Consider the following 20,089-nt stretch of genomic DNA (forward strand, 5'->3'; position numbering starts at 1 on the left):
GCAGTAGACTTGATTAGCAGTATAAGTAATTACATTTTGAATAGTTCAGTAATTCTATGGTTGCAAAAGAAAAACTTAAACACAAATTCAGCTTCTTAATGTGAAATTCATGAGAATTTCATGAGTAACCAAATTTGGCTTTATAACTAAGTGCCTCATTTCAGGATGAAGAGAATAGAAAGAACAAGCAACAAAACAAAGTTTGTGTTCAGAAATGACACAGCAGAGCTTCTGATTATATCAGGCTACCTTGTCTTATCTCATAAAGAAAGATCACCTTAGACCAGCTGAAATATGCTTAAATTTTCTTTTAAAAATACAGGAATCATTAAAAAGAGACAAAAACAAGACATACCAGTTCCACGCATTGGACACATTTCAGGAATTACACCAGCTGACCAACACCGACCCACGTCACAGCAACACTGCAATTTGTTTAAAGGTCTTGGATTTTCTTTGGCACAACGACCATTAACCAGGTCAGAATAGCAAATTCCAGGACGTGCATCTATTGAAAAGTGTTCTATTTTAATGCTAAAGTAACATAAAGCTTAGCATCATGCTACATTTTCAACAAATTTTAGTAATAGATACCTAACATTACACAATTTTGTAATCTGTTAACCATTCATAGCAAAGTGTCTATGTTTTCAAATTTTATTTAAACCACAATATAAGAATTATAAAAAAGGCAAGTGTTCTAGCTAGCTTATTTAATTTAACTGCATGTAGAATACTCGTACTTTTATCTCTCTCTTATTTTAGAGAGAGAAGAGTAATTTTGAGAAATGATTTCACTTGGCACAGTACTTCACCCATTGGGTGTGCAAACTGAATTTGATGGGATGCCAACATAATTTTCTGTTACTTCAATTCAATGGTTTGAAATTACGGATTGGGTTGAGGGGTTGAGGTACACCCTGAGAACAGGACATTGTGAAATTACCATTCTACTCTACTCCTTCACTCCATACTGAATCACAAATTTGCCCGCCTTCATGGATATTTTAAAAGAGCAAGCATTCACTACACTACTGTATGCATGTTTAATAAGCTATTGTCTCTAAAATGTTCATTTGTTGTGGACAGATACCATTTGAAAAGTTTTATACCTGCTTTGATTTTATGATTTCATTGATGAAGGAGCGTCGCTCCGTAAGCTCATGTGCTTCCAATTAAACCTGTTGGACTATAACCTGATGTTGTGTGATTTTTAACTTTGTACACCCCAGTCCAACACCGGCATCTCCAAATCATTCTTTGAGTTGGCTATGCTTAATTTCAGATTTCCAATAATGCAACCCTGGCTCTGAAAGATGACTTCTGATACATATTGTTATGTAAAGCCATCTTAAAGTTCACAAAAAAAAGCCCATTTCCCTTACTAAGTGAGTCAATAACTAGGAGGAACAGGTTTAAAATAATTTACAAATTAGAGATGAATCAACAGTTTATCTTTCACCAAGACTTTGGATGGATATCAGCCCTGAATTCACCCTGAATTCCATGTGACCTCTTTTTACTGATCAACCTAATATCCAGAACCTTACCAAAGGCTTCAATTGAGGTCCAAGTAAACAACCTCTCCTGCTCTGCCCTCATCAACCTTTTGGTAACTTCCTCAAAGAACTCAAACAAGTTTGTAAGACATGATTTTTCCTTGCTGACACCTTGCTGACTATCCAAGATCTGAGATTTTATTGGGCTGATAGAGATCTTGTCCACTGGTTGGAGAACTGATAGGGAGTGCTATCGGTTTCTGGAGAGGACGTCACAGAATCATGTGGCTTTAAGTTACTTAAGTGGCCACTATCTAGCCTTTCATAGATTCTTAGAGTCATACAGCATGGAAACAGACACTTCAGTCTGACCAGTCCATGCCAAACATAATCCCAAACTAAACTAGTCCCATTTGCCTGCTCCTGGCCCATGTCTCTCCAAACCTTTCCTACTCATCTACTTATCAAACTGTCTTTTTAAATGTTGCAATTTTGTCAATATCCTCTACTTCTTCAGGAAGTTCATTTCGCACCCTATGTAAAAATATGTCCCTCGTGTCTTTTGTAAGTTTTTCTCTTCTCACCTTAAAAATATGTCCCCTAGTCTTGAAATCCCCCATTCGAGGGAAAAGATACCCAACATTAACCCTATCTATACCCCTCATGATTTTACAAACCTTTATAAGGTTTCTATAACCTCTCAATCTCCTATGCTTCAGTGAGAAAAGTCCCAATCTATCCAGCCTTTCTTTATAACTCAAACCTTCCATCCCCAGCAACATCCCTTTCTGAACCCTTTCCAGCTTAATAATATCCTTTCTATAACTGGGCGACTAGAACTGGACACAGTATATCAGAAGAGGTCTGACCAATGTCCTGTACAACCTCAATGTGATATCCCAACTCGTATGTTCAATGCTGAGCAATGAAAGCAAGTGTGTTAAACGCCTTTTTAACCACCCTGTCTATATGTGATGCAAACTTTTAAAAATTACATCCCTGAACCCTTAGGTCCCTCTATTCTACAACACTATCCAAGGCCCTACATTAATTTTACAAGTCCTGACCCTGCAAAATGCAATACTATGCATTCATCCAGATTGAACTCTATCTGTTGTTTCTCAGCTCACTGACCCACTGATCAAGATCCCATTGTAATGTCAGAAAATATTCTTTACAGTCTTTTATGCCATCAATTTTGGTGTCATCTGCAAACTTACTAACCATGTCTTCTATGTAAAAGAGGACCCAGGACTGATGTCTCTAGAACACCGCTGGTGACAGGTCTCCAGTCTGAAAAGCAACCTTCCACCACCACCACTCTCTGTTTCCTGCTATTAAGCCAATTATGTGTCCAATTGGCAAGTTCACCCTGAATTCCTTTTAACCAACTTTACAGATTAGTCTACCTTGTGGAACCTTGTCAAAGGCTTTACTGAAGCCAACAACCTCTACTGCTCTGCCCTCATCAATCCTTTCTCGTAACCTCCTCAAAAAACTCAATCAAAACACAATTTTCCTCACACAAAATCATGCTGACTATCCCTTATCAATTGTTGCCTGTCTAGCAGAGGCAAGATGACTCAATTATTTGCACTGCTGCCTCACAGTGCCAGGGACCCATGTTCGATTCCTGACTCGGGCAACTGTCTGTGTGGAGTTTGCACATTTTCCCCATGTCTGCATGAGTTTCTTCCAGGTGCTCAGGATACCTCCCACAATCCAAAGATGTGCAGGTTAGGTGAACTGGCCATGGTAAATTACCCATAGTGTTCACGGATGTGTTAGTTAGGGGTAAATGTAGAGTAATAGGGAAGGGGAATGGGTTTGGGTGGGGTAGTCTTCAGAGGATTGGTGTGGACTTGTTGGGCCAAAGGGCTTGTTGCCACACTGTAGGGATTCTAAATGTCTATAAATCCTATCTTTTGGTTCACTTCCAACAATTTACCCACCCACAATTAATTTCCCCTGTGGGGCATTTCCTGATTGTCAACAGCTGCTGGCCAAACACAGCCCAACAGACTTTCATGCTGCTAGGACCTGAGATGCCTGAAAATCACTGTAGAATCCTAGCTTTGAGACAATTTAAAGCATGATGGAAATAAGCAATTGCAGGTCACAGTCAGAGGTAAGGGGACTTTCACCTCTTTCCAATGATAGGTTCCCTCAATTGGGCAGAGATTACCTGACAATGGAAGACTTGCCACACCCCTGGGAGGCCATTGCAAAATATATGGGGTGGCTCCTGTCATTAAGTGGGCCAAGCCATTATGTTTGCAGCATGTTGAACTGCATTAAGTCTAACCCCAAGAGGTTGCTGAAAGCTTAGAACCCATTGGTTGAAAATCATGCTGGGGTAGAAACCCTCATCACATTGGATATGTTGTTGAATGTTGTAACCTATGTGGTTATGAATGAAAACTTGAAAAGTACGATTTAGTTATGACCTACAGACATGTGATGGGCACTTGAAGGTGGATTCACAGATAGACAGGAAAATGAAGAAGGCGTTTGGTATGCTTTCTTTATTGGTCAGTGCATTGTGTGTAGGAGTTGGGATGTCATGTTGCTGTTGTACAGGGCATTGATTAGGCTACTCTTGAAATACTATGTGCAATTCTGATTGCCCCTCTATAGGTAGGATGTTGTGAAACATGAAAGGGTTCAGTAAAAGTTTATAAGGATGTGGCCAGGTTGGATGGTTTGAGCTGTAAGGAGAGGCTGAATAGGCTGGGGCTATTTTCACTGAAGCATCAGAGGCTGAGGGGTGACCTTACAGAGGTTCATGAAATCATGAGGGACATGGATAGGATAAACAGACAAGGTTCTGGATGTAGGTTTGTTCGCTGAGCTGGAAGGTTCATTTCACCAACCCAAACATATAAACAGAAAGCAGGAATCAGATACAGTGCTTCACCTGGAGGCCCACTGAAGATGTTACCTAGTAGGGTGATGAAACGTCTGGAAATGAACCTTCCAGCTCAATGAGCAAATCTACATGGAATTGAACCTTCCAGCTCAGTATGCAAATCTACATCCTGAACCTCAACCTGAGCTACTAATCTTCTCAAAACAGACAAGATCTGGGGGTGAGGGATTCCAAAACTAGAGGGGAGAGGGTTTAAGGTGAGAGGGGAAAGATTTAAAGAGGACCTAAGGGGAATGTTTTCATGCGTGTATGGAATGAGTTACCAGAGGAAGAGTTGGAGGCTGATACAATTACAGCATTTTCAAGGCTTCTGAATGGGTATATGAATAGGAAGGGTTTAGAGGGATATGGGCCAAATGCTAGCAAATGGGACTAGATTAATTTAGGATATCTGGTCAGCATAGACGAGTTGGACTGAAGGTTCTGTTTCTGTGCTATATATCTCTATGACTGTAAATGGCCTCCTCCTTGAAGACTAATTAAAAAAGGGCCAGAGGTTGCATTTTTATTTGGACAGATGTGGTTCAAAGCTTACAAAAAGGTTCAATGGTGAAACAAGAAGTCAATCATGAAGGAGAAAAACACATGACATACATTTGACTACTCTACAGAAATCATGAATTGGTCATGACCTTAGGAGTTCTACTGGAGGATTGACAGATTTTGGACAAACAAATGAAAAAATATACTTTGTTGTTACAATACAATATGTAACACCTTATACTTTACGTACAGCTTTACATCAGAAAACAAAACGTTTTCATTGACATGACTAAATACTTGTTTTCCGTTAAGTATGTCTGTCCAAACAAAACTAAATTTCAACTTCTGAATGAGTCATGAACATAATATCATGTTTTGATAAAAAGGAAAGAAAAATGAAGAGTATGCATACTGAAACAAGCACTATAAATCATTTCCCTAAACTGGAAACATTAAGTATGAACTCAAAGAAAGCTACACTGATTAATGGATCAAGGCCAACAATTGTTGTTACACTTTAGGCAAACGCTTAAATCATCACAACTGGCACAACATTCAATAAGGTCCTCACTGATAGTTATCACAGAACTGGCATATTTTTATTAGCGGGTCATAAGACATAGTAGAGAAGTAGGTAATTCAGTCTATCATGAATGCTTCTCCATTCAATGAGATTATGAATGATCTGATAATCCTCAACTCAGTTTTCCTGACTTTTCCCTATAACTCTTCATTCCCCTACTGATTAAAAAGCTGTCTATTTCAGCTTGAATATAGTTAATGACAATAGTTTATTACAAGACTTTGTAAATTTACTGAAGAAGGAAATCAGGAGGGTGAAAAGGGGGCATGAGATAGCCTTGGCTGAGAAGATTAGGGTGAATCCAAACAGGTTCTTTCCAAGGATATTAAAGTAAAAAGAATAACTAGACAGACAATAGGATCCCTCAAGGACCAAAGTGGACCTGTATGTGTAGAACTACTGGTGATGAGCGAGGTCCACAATGAATATTTCTCCTCTGTGTTTACTGTGAAGAAAGACATGAAGACTTGGGAACTTTATTTAGTGGTCATATCTTGGGGACAGTCTATATCACAGTTGAGGAGGTGTTAGGTGTATTAGAATATAGGAAGGTGGATAAATCTCCTGGTCCTGACCAGATACATCAAGAGGCTATAGAAGAGCCCTGATTGATATTTTTTGCATCATCATTAGCCACAGATGAAGTCCCGGAAAACTGGAGGGTAGTGAATGTTCTGCTCTTATTCAAGAAGGGCTGCAAAGAAAAACCTGGGAACTATAGACTAATATCTGTGGTAAAAACAATGACTGCAGATGCTGGAAACTAGATTCTGGATTAGTGGTGCTGGAAGAGCCGAGGACATGGAGGTCCTGGGCCTCCTTCACCGCCACTCCCTCACCACCAAACACCTGGAAGAAGAACGCCTCATCTTTCGCCTCGGAACACTTCAACCCCAGGGCATCAACGTGGACTTCAACAGTTTCCTCATTTCCCCTTCCACACCTCACCTTAGTTCCAAACTTCCAGCTCGGCACAGTCCCATGACTTGTCCGGACTTGTCCTACCTGCCTATCTCCTTTTCCACCTATCCACTCCACCCTCTCCTCCCTGACCTATCACCTTCATCCCCTCCCCCACTCACCTATTGTACGCCATGCTACTTTCTCCCCACCCCCACCCTCCTCTAGCTTATCTCTCCACGCTTCAGGCTCTCTGCCTTTATTCCTGATGAAGGGCTATTGCCCGAAACATTGATTTCGCTGCTCCTTGGATGCTGCCTGAACTGCTGTGCTCTTCCAGCACCACTAATCCAGAACCTAATATCTGTGATAGGCAAATTACCTGAGAAGATTCTGAGAGATAAGATATACATGCATTTGTAAAGGCAGGATTTGATTAGGAATAATCAACGTGGCTTTGTGCATGGGGGATCATGCCTCACAGATTTGTTAGAGTTCTTTGATGGTGACCAGGAAGGTTGACAGGGCAGGGCAAGTAGATGTAGTCGTCATGGTTTTGAGTAAAGCCTTTGATGAGGTTCCACATGGTAGGCTACACTGGAAGTTATATTGCATGGAATCCAGGGTGAGATGGCATATTGAATACACAGCTGGCTTGATGGTAGGTAGCAGAGGGTAACAGTGGAAGGATGCTTGTTGGACTGGAGGCCTGTGACTAGTGGAGTGTCTCAGGGGTCGGTGCTGAACCGTTACTATTTGTTATCCATATCAATGATTTGGATGAGAATGATTAGCAAGGTTGCAGATGACACTAAAATAGTAATAAAATTGATCAGGAATTGCAGCTCTTTAATCAGCTGGGGAAGTAGGCTGAGAAATGGCAAATGGAGCGTAATATACTTAAATGTGAGGTCTTGCATTTTGGAAAGTCAAATGAATGTAGGACCTTAAGGAATGTAATGGAACAGAGGACCCTTGGAGTTCAGGTGCACAGTTGTCTGAAAATGGAGTCATAGGTTGACAGGGCAGTGAAGGCTGTTTTTGGCACACTGGCCTCCATCAGTCAGGTCACTGACTATAGAAGTTGTGAAGCTATGTTACAATTGTACAGGGCATTGGTGGGGCCACATTTGGAGTACTGTGTTCAGTTTTGGTCACCTTGCTATAGGAAGGATGTTATCAAGCTGGGGAATGAAGGACTAGAGGACATCAGTTTAGGGTTAGAGGGGAAAGAATAAAAGGGAATCGAGCAGCAACTTTTTTACACAGAGAATAGGATGCATGTGGAATGAGCTGCCAGCCGAAGTGGTTTAGCGAGTACATTAACAACATTTAAAAGGCATTTGGACAAATACATGATAGGAAAGGTTTAGAAGGATATGGGCCAAGTGCAGAGAAAAGCATGCTGGCTTGACCAGTTTGGGCCAAAAGCCCTTCTCCGTGCTGTAGGACTCTATGACTCTACAAAAAAGATATGTTGGAGATTCATTAGATTCATAGAGAGTATGAAATTCAGAGTCTGTACAGTGCAGAAAGAGGCCATGTGGCTCATTGAGTCTGAAGTGCCCCTCAGAAGAGCATTCCATCCAAGTGAAACTACAGCATAGATTTTACAGACATGCTAAATAGCAACAGCAGCATACTATAAATAAAGTGGTGACTTGTGGATTAGATCAAAAGTCTGTAATCCTATCACACCCAGTGCTGATGGTGTGATCAATTAAAAAACTAATGGGAGGAGGAACATACCATCTACAGTGAAGGCGGAGCCCAAAATGAGAATGCAACGACAATCTTGTGAAGAACATTACAAACATTTCGAAGAAAATAGATATAGCACTAATAATAGGAGGAAGGATCTTGGAACATTTACTATCACAAGGAATAAAATATTTGTCAAAATGAGACTAAAGGTAGACAGATTATCAGGACCTGATGGTTTGTATCCAACGGCTTTAAAGAAGTGGTTGCAGCAATAGTGGAGACATTCGCTGAAATATTTCAGAAATTAGTGGATTCCAGAGGATACTAACGGAATGCAAAACTGCTAATGTGATATCCCATTCAAGAAGGGAGGGAGGGATGGAGGGAAATAGGTAGGAAGCAGGAAGTTTTAATTTTCCTAACATTGACTAGGATACACATGGCGTAAGAGGTCTGGATGAGGTACAATTTTTAAGAAGTGTCCAGGAGAGTTTTCTAGAGCGGTATGTCAATAGTCCGACGAGGGAAGGGGCCATATTGGATCTGGTACTGGGGAACGAACCAGGAGAGGTGGTAGAAGTTGCGGTGTGGAATTTCTTTGGGAACAGTGACCACAATTCTGTAAATTTTAGAATACTCGTAGATAAAGATGAGAGTGGTCCTAAGGGAAGCATACTAAACTGGGCCAAGGCCAATATGATGAAAAATAGATAGGAGCTCGGAAATTTGGATTCAGCTATTTGAAGTGAGGTCCACATTTGATATGTGGGAGGCTTTCAAAGATAAGAGCTGAAAATGTGTTGCTGGAAAAGCGCAGCAGGTTAGGCAGCATCCAAGGAACAGAAGAATCGACGTTTCGGGCATAAGCCTGAAGAAGGGCTTATGCCTGAAACGTCGATTCTCCTGTTCCTTGGATGCTGCCTGACCTGCTGCGCTTTTCCAGCAACACATTTTCAGCTCTGATCTCCAGCATCTGCGGTCCTCACTTTCTCCTCGAAGGCTTTCAAAGATAGGCATATCCCGTTGAAGGCAAAGGATAGGAAGGGCAAGATTCGCTCACCGTGGATGACAGAAGAAATTGTACAACTAACCAAGAGGAAAAGGGAAGCATACATAAGGTCTAGGCAGCTAAGAACAGAATGGGCCCTTGAGGAATATCGGAAGAGTAGGACAAGTCTTAAACGAGGAATCAAGCGAGCTAAAAGGGGTCATGAAATAGCTTTAGTGAGTAGAATTAAGGAGAATCCCAAAGCATTTTATTCTTAAATAAGAAGCAAGCGGGTAATTAGGGAAAGGATTGGTCCACTAAAGGATAATGAAGAAAGGCTATGTGTCGAACCTGAGAGAATGGGTGAGATTCTGAAAGATTACTTTGCATCAGTGTTCACTGAGGAGGTGAACGTGATGAATGTTGAGATTAAAGATAGAAGTTTGATTAGTCTGGATCATGTTGACATAAGTAGGAAAGATGTGTTGGGTAGGCTAGAGGTTATTAAGGTGGACAAGTCCCCAGGACCGGATAGGATCTATCCTAGGTTGCTGAGGGAGGTGAGAGAGGAAATAGCTAGGTCCCTGACAGATATCCTTGTGGCATCCTTAAATACAGGTGAGGTGCCGGAGGACTGGAAGGTTGCTCATGTTGTCCCCCTGTACAAGAAGGGTAGTAGGGATATTCCAGGTAACTACAGACCAGTGAGCCTGACGTCGGTGGTGGTAAAGTTGCTGGAGAGGGTACTGAGGGATAGGATCTATTTATATTTAGAAAAGAATGGGCTTATCAGTGATAGGCAACATGGTTTTGTGTGGGGGAGATCATGCCTTACCAACTTAATAGAGTTCTTTGAGGAAATGACCAAGTTGATAGATGAAGGAAGGGCTGTTGATGTCATATACATGGACTTTAGTAAGGCATTTGATAAGGTTCCCATGGTAGACTAATGGAGAAAGTGAAGTCATATGGTGTGCAGGATATTCTAGCTAGGTAGATAAAGAACTGGTTGAGCAACAGGAGACAGAGAGTAATAGGTGATTGAGGTTTACAAAATCATGAAGGGTATAGACAGGGTGGATAGAGACAAGCTTATTCCCATGGTGAAGGATTCAATAACGAGAGGTCACGGTTTCAAGGTGAGTGGTGAAAAGTTCAAGAGGGATACAGGTGACAAATACTTCACACAGAGGGTGGTGGGCATTTGGAACGCATTGCAAGCAGGGGTGGTAGAGGCAGGCACGGTAGATTCATTTAAGATGCGTCTGGACAGACGCATGAGTAGGTGGGGAGCAAAGGGATACAGATGCTTAGGAATTGGACGACAGGTTTAGACAGTAGATTTGAATCGGCTCAGGTTTGAAGAGCCAAATGGTCTGTTCCTGGGCTGTAAATTTTCTTTGTTCTTTGTTCTAACCATAGATTAGTTAGCTTACAAACTGTCTTTTGGATAATGCTAGAGTCTATTATAAAGAAAGAAATAGTAGCGTGTGAACAAGATAGTTCCACTAGTGGGAGAGACTAGGACCTGAGGGAACAGACATGAGGATGAATCTATGAAACTCCTTGCTGCAGAAGGCTGTGGAGGCCAAGTCATTGACTGTATTTAAGACAGATAGACAGTTTCTTGATTAGTAAGGAATATAAAGATTACAGGCAGAAGGTAAGAAAAGGGTATGAGAAACATATTGTGAAACAGCCATGATCAAAGAGCGGAGCAGAGTCAATGGACCAGATGACCTAATTCTGCTCCTGTACCTTATAGTCTTATCTAAGAATTCTAGTAAATTGAAGTCTTTATATGGTATGAAAATACTGAAAATATGGAAGAAAGATTTGTTTCACAGACATCATGAATAATCATAGAAGCATAGAATCCCTGCAGTGTGGAAAGACACCATTTCGCTTACCAAGTCTGCACTGACCCTCTGAAGAACATCCCTGTCAGACCCAGCCTATCCTATCCTTGTAACCCCACATTTACCATGGCTAATCCACCTAGCCTACACATCCCGGGCATTGTGGATAATTTAGTATGGCCAATCCACCTAACCTGCACATCTTTGGACTGTGAGAGGAAACCAGAGCACCCAACAGAAACCCACACTGACATCAGCAGAATCTACAAACTCCACAGATAGTCACCCAAGTATCCAATTCAGCTTGGTAATGAGCCTTTTGCTTTCCAAAAGGCATTGGAAGGCTTTATGTCAAAAAGGATGAAGCACCAACGAAAGAATGACTGGAGCATGTGGGCAGGTCACACAGTAAAACCTCTATTAATAAAGTAAATTCACTGTTGGTAATCTTACTGGCACTCCTTCCAACACTCAAAAACATTTATGCTCTCTACCACGAAAGATGCTGTCTACAAAATGCACTGCAGCAATTCTCCAAACTTTCATTAACCGTGTCTTCCAAAGCTACTTTTCAATCGCTGAAATCATATCTTGCAGATGGAAAGGTGGTTATTGCTGTTGTCATTGCTGCAAAAATTCCTCAGGGCAGTATCCTAAGCTGAGCCATATTCAGCTTCTTCGTCAACATCCTTTCCTCTGCTATAAGGTCAGCAGTAATAATGTCAAATACACCTTCCAAACTTATGACCTCCACCATCTAAAAATGAAAGCAAGGTAAAAAGACAGTAAGGAGTCTTTGACAATCACATTATTGATGATTGCAGTGTTCAATTCCATTCTCAATTCTGCAGATAACGAAACAGCCTGTTTCTAAGCAGCAAGACCAAGCATTTAAATTTGGGCTAGTAAGTGGCAAGTAATATGTGCACCACACAGTGGAGGGAAACAAAGATCTCTAACAACCATGCTGGTAATTCAACAGCAGTAACATTACTGAATTCCCGCACCATCATGCCTAGAGACTACCATTGACCAGAAACCTAACTGGACCAGCCATACATGGCTACCAGTGAAGGTCAGAGGCTAGAAAATCTGCAGCAAATAACTTTCCTCATGCTCTTCAAAGTCTGTTCATCAGCTATAAGGTATATGTCACATATGATAACAGAAAAAACACTCACCGAGATGGATGAAGCTCTAACAACACCAAAGCACTCAAAACTGTTAAAAAAAATGCAACCCACTTGATCGGTACTCAGGTTGCCAATCTGCTAGGACTGACCTGGAGTCTTCAGTATTTGAAGATCAGTCTTCAGAGAATTATTGCATGCAATGCTGGAGATATGAACATTAAAGGTTTTTGAACTTTATTTTGTCAGATACAAAAAGTTTGAAAATAGGGAACAAAAGGCTATTCCAGTTGATAGTCAAGCATTGTCCAATTTGATTAAAAGTCTTTTTGCTCCCAATTGAAGTATGAAGGCAGTACGTTAAACGTATGGATGTATTAGCTTAATAATTGCTGTAACACAGGGCCAAGTTATATGATGAAACCTTCAGGAAAAAGTTTGATCACAGTTAGCAACTCTATTGGCACTCCATCTGACTCTGTAAACATTCATGATCTCCATTACAATCACTGCCATCTACTAGACACACTGCAGTAACTCTCCAAGGCTTTGTCAAATACACCATCCAAACTTATGACCTCCACCATCTAAAAATGAAAGCAGGGTAGAAACACAGTAAAGAGTCTTTGACAATCACAAGGTTGCACTTACAGCTAGATGATATGAACATATCATGATATGATTTCATAATGTAGTCATGTGTACTAGTTTGAATAGGATTGGATAATACCGTCATATGTACTAAACTGGAATGTAAACTATGTGAACACTGTTGGATAGAAATATGCTTGAGTAAATGTGTAACTTTCGATTGAAAACTTGTTATCTGTACAATATATAAAACCATTGATTTTTGGCATAACATTTGAGTTGTACGCATCTTTGATGGATCCTCCTCCCATATGTAGAACCGCACAACATGGAAACACACCCTATGGTCCAACCAATCCATGCCGAACATAATCCCAAATAAATGCATGATTAGAACTTTGAACAATGAAATCTGAGTCTCATCCGATCTAAAGGAAGAATTAAAGATTTAAATTCACCTTTATAATGGGATAGCCGACTGGACTGACCCGGGCTCTGTTAAAGCAGGCAGTAATCTAGAGATTATTACTTTTCCTATACTTACTGGCACCACCAGAACGGAGGCCCAATCAGATCAGAGCCTCAGATCTGGGATTCAGGTTGCTTTAAGAGGCCTAACAACATGCATCGTACTTGGATCACAGACCAACAGAGCAATTGGTTTGTTGCGCTAAGATAGACACTTTAATCCATCGGAATTAGGTCTGGGACCTGGAACATGTTGGAACACGTGCCAAGACAGAGTCTGGGACCTTGTAGCAGGTCAGTGCATCAGGGACTTGGACCGGTCAGTATTTTGAAGCTGGGTCTAGGACCTGGAGCAGATTGTAACACAAACAGCCAAGGTGGTGACTTGGAATAAGTTGGAGACCTGGAGGCAGATCAGTACATCCAGTCAAGTCAGGGATATTGATGTTTCAGAGCTGGTCAAGGACCAGGAGCATACTTGGGCACACATGTTGAGTTGCGGATTCAAAGTTGGGTCTGGGACCCAAAGCATGTCAGAGCATAGAATCAGGAGGACTCAGAAACAAGTCAGGCTTACATGGACATTCACATGTGAGAAATCTCTGAAAACATCAGAAAGGCCCAAGCAACATTGAAAAGATTCAGCGCCTGTATGCACAGAATGTTTAACTTCAGGGACAAGCTTTAAATAAACTCTAGAGGAGAGAAAGACATTATTAGTTACACTTTAGTGCAGAACAATTATATCCAGTCAATTCAGGACATAAGAGTCTCAGATAAGATCATTACAATACATTTTTAAAAATAAAATGGTAATAGAACAGAAGATAGAACGTGAATTTCCTGCTGAATGGTGAGGTGAAGAAATAATAATGCTCTAATGAGTGGTTAAAAAAGCAGACAAGTGACAAAGCTGATAAGACTACACATATTATACTGAGCCTGCATCTGCAACAAATTGAGATCATCCAAACACACATCAAGTCAATAGCGCTAATAGCTCCAACAGGCTGAGTTATCTCAGAAAGACTAGCAAACTGTAGAACTGGGCTAATGAGGCAACCAGAGTTGGTAGAGAGGGGAGATGTTGAGGAAATATGACCATTATAACAGCTCTCCCAAATTCAGTGCTGATGGCCCCACACTCAACAATAGATAAGCAAACAAGGAAGTGGCTGGGACTGTCAGGGATACAAAAGTAATACAGAAAAACACATACTATTAAATAACTTCTCACTCTTAAGAAAAATAGTGGACATGCTAACGTTTGGCAAAGGTTACATGAATTGAGGGAGTCCTACTTGCTAGCTCACAGAGATTGCCACACACTAGGAAAAGCAAAGGTTGACAGGGGACTTGGGATAAAATGATATCACATATTAGAGACAGCATTTACCTGAACAAGATACAAAGAGACGGGTATCAGATATCAGGTGAATGTAAGATGAAGATGTTAACAAAGAGTAACAAGAAGCAATGGATGAAGAGAGGTCTAACTGGGGAACCACAATGGGAACAAGACAAAAGGAAACAGCTTGAAGAAAAGAAGTGGGCAGTGTTCAAGCAGTACAGCCAAACAATACAGCCCCCTAAAGATGATGTGCCATTCCTGATTATGGTTTGGGAAGGGTTGAGTGAAGATTAGTAAGGTGATTCCTGATGAAGGGCTTTATGCCCACAATGTCGATTCTCATGTTCCTCGGATGATGCCTGACTGGCTGTGCTTTTCCAGCATCACACTCTTCAACTCTGAAGCTTAGTAAGGCTAGTGTTGGCCCAAACATATAACAAACTGGTAATATGAATAGAGGAACTAGAGAATAGAAGATTAGATGTAAAAGAAAGAGTAGCGACACTTGCCACTATGGAAGTGACAAAGTAGCTGCTGCAAAACAGTTGGGGATCTGTTTTAGTTGTGGGCAGGTCAGATACTTTAGCAGAGTAGCACCAATAGTGAGACAAAAGGAGAATGCAATGTACCAACGTTCAGAAAGTGGGTCACCAGAAAAGAAAATTGCTGATCAATCAAAAGAGCCTGAGTGGGTAATGAACCCAGGTAACTGAATAAAATTGAAAAAGAGGAGGTTGCTATCTAATAAAGGTAACGCAGACTTGATGAAGCTCATACAGGTCAAATAGGTAGCATCAACCCCCAGAAAAAAGATGAAAACTCACAAATATTTATTGATGCAGTGTTTGGGGCCAGCATTGCAGACTGTTAATAGTCACAGAAGCATCAATATGTCTTACAATTCCTGATGACAGAGCAGCTAACATAAATACAAGGTGTAGGAGGGGAAAGAATATAAGCTAAGAAAAATAAATGGGTGCATCCAGAACTGGAAGAAAGAGAATTACCAGACCAGTTTTAGGTATAGGAGAAAGTGAGGACTGCAGATGCTGGAGATCAGAGGTGAAAATGTGTTGCTGAAAAAGCGCAGCAGGTCAGGCAGCATCCAAGGAGCAGGACAATCGACGTTTCGGGCATGAGCCCTTCTTCAGGAATAGTGAGAGTTCTATTGTACCTTTAGACACAATATGACTACTGGGGGCAAATCTAGATCCACAGGAGAACACACAGACATGGAAAAAAGGGGAATTTACTTACTCAGCACATAGAAAGGTTGGGTATACTTGCATTGGCACTGTAGAATAGATTGGAATGACTGTCAAACAAAGGAAGAATGTAGGGGACTATGTGGAATGCTTCCAGACATATGGGGAAAAGATAAACAGGACTGTGGACACATGCCGTAGAGTCAGCTAAAGTAACTGGTCTGACACACCCACCTAAGAAACAGTAACCAATTAAAGCAGAAGTCAGGAAGGCAGTATTTCATATAACCAAGGACCTAAAGGAGCAGGGAATTGTGATAGACATCACCTCAACCACCAATTCCCCAATCTGACTGGTTAAAAAGCCAGATGGGCTATATATGTTCACGAGGAGAAAATGAGGACTACAGATGCTGGAGATCAGAGTCGAGAGTATGGTTCTGGAAAAGCATAGCAGGTCAGGCAGCATCCGAAGAACACGAGCATCGACAATTTGGGAATAAGCCCTTCATCAGGAATGAAGCTTGTGGGTCGGGGCTGAGAGATAAATGGTGGGGGGGGGGGGGGGAGGGGGAGGGTGGGGTTTGGAGGGAAGGTAGCTGAGAAAGTAATAGGTAAATGAAGGTGAGGGAGAAGGTGATAGGTCGGGGAGCGAGGGGTTGGGGGGTGATGGACAGGTCCTGAGGGCGGTGCCGAGTTGGAGGCTTGGGACTGGAATAATGTGGGGGGAGAGGAAATGAGGAAGCTGTTGAAATCCACATTTATCCCATGTGAATGCAGGGTCCCAAGGCGGAATATGAGGGGCTTATTCCCCCAGGCATTGGGTGGTAATGGTTCGGCAGTGGAGGAAGCCCAGGACCTGCACGTCCTTGACGGAGTGGGAGGGAGAGTTGAAGTGTTCAGCCATGGGACGGTGGGGTTGGTGGGTGCGGGTGTCCCAGAGATGTTCTCTGGAATGATCTGCAAGAAGGCGTCCTGTCTCCACGATGTAGAGGAGACCACACTGGGTGCAACGGATGCAGTAGACGACATTGGCAGAGGTACAGGTGAATTTGTGATCGATGTGGAAGGATCCCTTGGGGCCTTGAACGGAGGTGAGGGAAGTGGTGTGGGCGCAGGTTTTGCACTTCTTTCGGTGGCAGGGAAAGGTCCCAGGAGTGGGGCGTGGACCTGACGAAAGAGTCGCAGAGGGAATGGTCTTTTTGAATGCTGATAGGGGTGGGGAGGGAAATATATCTCTGGCGGTGTGGTCTGTTTGGACGTGGCGGAGTATGATGTGATGTATGCAGAGGTTGGTGGGGTGGAAGGTGAGGTCCGGGGGGGGTTTCTGCTCGTTACATTGGGAGGGGTGGGGTTCAAGGGCAGTGGTATGTGAAGTGGAGGAAATGCGCTGGAGGGTATTGTCAACCATGTGGGAAGGGAAGTTATGACCATGGAAAGTCATCTGGGACTTTCTGAGGTGGAACTGGTTATCCTGGGAACAGATGCAGTGGAGGTGGAGGAATTGGAAATAAGGGATGGTGTTTATACAGGAGGTAGGGTGGGAGGAGGTGTAGTCTAGGTAGCTGTGGGAGTCAGTGGGCTTGTAGTATATGTCTGTGATTAGTCGGTCGCCAGAGAGGTGATGGAGAGGTCCAGGAAGGGGAGAGATGTTGCTGAGATGGTCCAGGTGAATTTGAGGTTGGAGAACAGATCATTTCAGAGAACATCTCTGGGACACCCGCATCCACCAACCCCACCAGCCCGTGGCTGAACACTTCAACTCCCCCTCCCATTCAGTCAGGGACATGCAGGTCCTGGGCCTCCTCCATCATCAAATAACCACACGATGCCTGGAGAAGGAATGCCTCATATTCCGCCTTGGGACCCTGCAACCACACGGGATAAATGTGGATTTCAACAGCTTCCTCATTTCCCCTCCCCCCACATTATCCAAAGTCCCAAGCCTCCAACTCGGCACCACCCTTCGGACCCGTCCATCACTGCCCCCTCTGACCTATCACTTCTCCCCCACTTTCATCCACCTATTGCTTTCCCAGCCACCTCTCCTCAACCCCACCCCCCCCTCCCATTTATCTCTCAGCACCGAGCAACAAGCTTCATTCCTGATAAAGGACTTATGCCTGAAACGTCGATTCTCGTGCTCCTCAGTTGCTGCTTGACCTGCTGTGCTTTTCCAGCACCACACTCTCGAATATATATGTTCACTGAAGAACATATGGCTTTGAAATGTAGTTACATCTCCATTACAAGATTGTGGACAGCCCTGCTATTACTAGAAGCATAGAGTCATAGAGATGTACAGTATGGAAACAGACCCTTCAGTTCAACTTGTACATGCCAATCAGATATCCTAAACTAATCTAGTCCCATTTACCAGCACTTGGCCCACATCCCTCTAAACCTTTTCTATTCAAATATCCATCCAGATGCCTATTAAATGTTGTAATTGTATCAGTCTCCCCACTTCCTCTGGCAGCTCATTCCATACAAGCACCTCACAGTGCATGAAAAAGTTGCCCCTTAGGTCCCTTTTAAATTTTTCCTCTCTCACTCTAAACCTATGCCCTCCAAAGCTGGACTCTCCCACCCTGGGGAAAATACCTTGTCAATTTACCTGCTCCTTGCCCCCCCATGATTTTATAAACCTCTATAAGGACCTCAGCGTCCAATGCTCCAGGGAAAACTCCAGACTGTTCAGCCTCTCCCTATTGCTCAAACTCTCCAACCCTGGCAACATCCTTGTAAATCTTTTCTGAAATCTTTCAAGTTTTACAACATCCTTCCTACATGAAGGAGACCAGAATTGCACACAATATTCCAAAAGTGGCCTAACCAATATCCTGTACAGTTGCAACATGACCTCCCAACTCCAATACATCCTTTTGATATGAGGGAGACCAGAATTGCACACAATATTCAGAGTAGGTGAGGACTGCTGATGTGAGAGATCAGAGTCGAAAAGTGAGGTGCTAGAAAAGCACAGCTGCTCAGGCAGCATCCGAGGAGCAGGACATTTGACATTTCGAGCATAAACTCTTCATCAGGAATGTCGAAGAGCTTATGCTCAACTTGACTACACACAATATTCCAATGTCCTGTACAGCCACTACATGACTTCCCAACTCCTACACTTGATGCTTTAACCAATAAAGAAAAGCATAACAAATGTCCTCTTCACTATCCTATCTATCTATGATTCCATTTTCAAGGAATGATGAACCTGCACTCAAAGGTCTCTTTGTTCAGCAACACTCCCCAGGAACTTAGCATAAAGTGTATAAGTCCTGCCCTGCCTTTCCAAATACAGCACAACACATTTATCTAAATTCGACTCCATCTGCCATTCCTCGCTCCATTGGCTCATCTGATCAAGATCCCATTGTAATTCTTAATAAGGTAACCTTCTTCGTTGTCCACTACAGCTCCAATTTTGAGGTCACCTGCAATCTTATTAGCTATACCTCCTATGTTCACATTCAAATCACTTACATAAATGATGAAAAGCAGTGGACCCAGCACTGATCGTTGTGGCACACCACTGGTCACAAGCCTCCAGTCTGAAAGACAACCCTCCACCACCACCCTCTGTCTTCTACCTTTGAGCCAGTTCTGTATCCAAATGGCTTGTTCTTCCTGTATTCTGTGTGATCTAACGATGCTAACCAGTCTATCATAAGAAACTTTGTCAAACGCTTCAGTGAAGTCCATATAGATCACATCCACCACACTGCCCTCATCAATCCTCTTTGTTATATCCTTCAAAAAACTCAATCAAGTTAGTGAGACATGTTTTGCCAAGTATAAAGCCATGTTGACTATGTCTAATCAGTCCTTGCCTTTCCAAATACATGTAAATCCTGTCCGTCAGGATTCCTTCCAATAACTTGCCCACCGCTGATGTCAGGCTCACCAGTCTATCGTTCCATGGCTTTTCATTACTACCTTTCTTAAATAGTTAGCCAACCTCCATGTTAGCCAACTACTAGTCCTCCGACAACTCACCTGTAACTATCGAAGATAGAAATATCTCAGCAAGAGGCCCAGCAATCACTTCCCTAGCTTCCTACAGAGATCTAGGGTATACCTGATCAGGTCCTGGGGATTTATCGATCTTTATGTGTTTTAAGACATCTAGCATCTGCTCCTCTATAATATGGACAATTTTCACGATGTAACCATCTATTTCCCCACATTCTGTATCTTTCATGTCCTGTTCTACAGTAAACATTGATGCAAAATACTCATTTTGTATCTCCCTTATCTCCTGCGGTTCCACACACAGGCGGCCTTGCTCTATTCTCTCCTTAGTCACCCTTTTGTCCTTAATGCATTTATAAAATCCCTTTGGATTCGTCTTAACCCTATTTGCAAAAGCTATCTTATGTCCCCTTTTTGC

The 20,089-nt window shown here is 42.4% G+C and overlaps 1 protein-coding gene across 1 annotated transcript in view; it reads right to left on the reverse strand.

Moving 5' to 3' along the window:
- Positions 1 to 20,089, reverse strand: part of LOC140458518 (fibrillin-1-like) — a 574,711-nt gene that overhangs the window by 359,755 nt on the left and 194,867 nt on the right. The window contains exon 9 of the mRNA XM_072553247.1: positions 356 to 508. Coding sequence (XP_072409348.1) covers positions 356 to 508 — 153 coding nt within the window. The remainder of the gene's footprint in view (positions 1 to 355; positions 509 to 20,089) is intronic.

Source organism: Chiloscyllium punctatum, chromosome 33, assembly GCF_047496795.1.
Source record: "Chiloscyllium punctatum isolate Juve2018m chromosome 33, sChiPun1.3, whole genome shotgun sequence".
Lineage (NCBI taxonomy): Eukaryota > Metazoa > Chordata > Chondrichthyes > Orectolobiformes > Hemiscylliidae > Chiloscyllium > Chiloscyllium punctatum.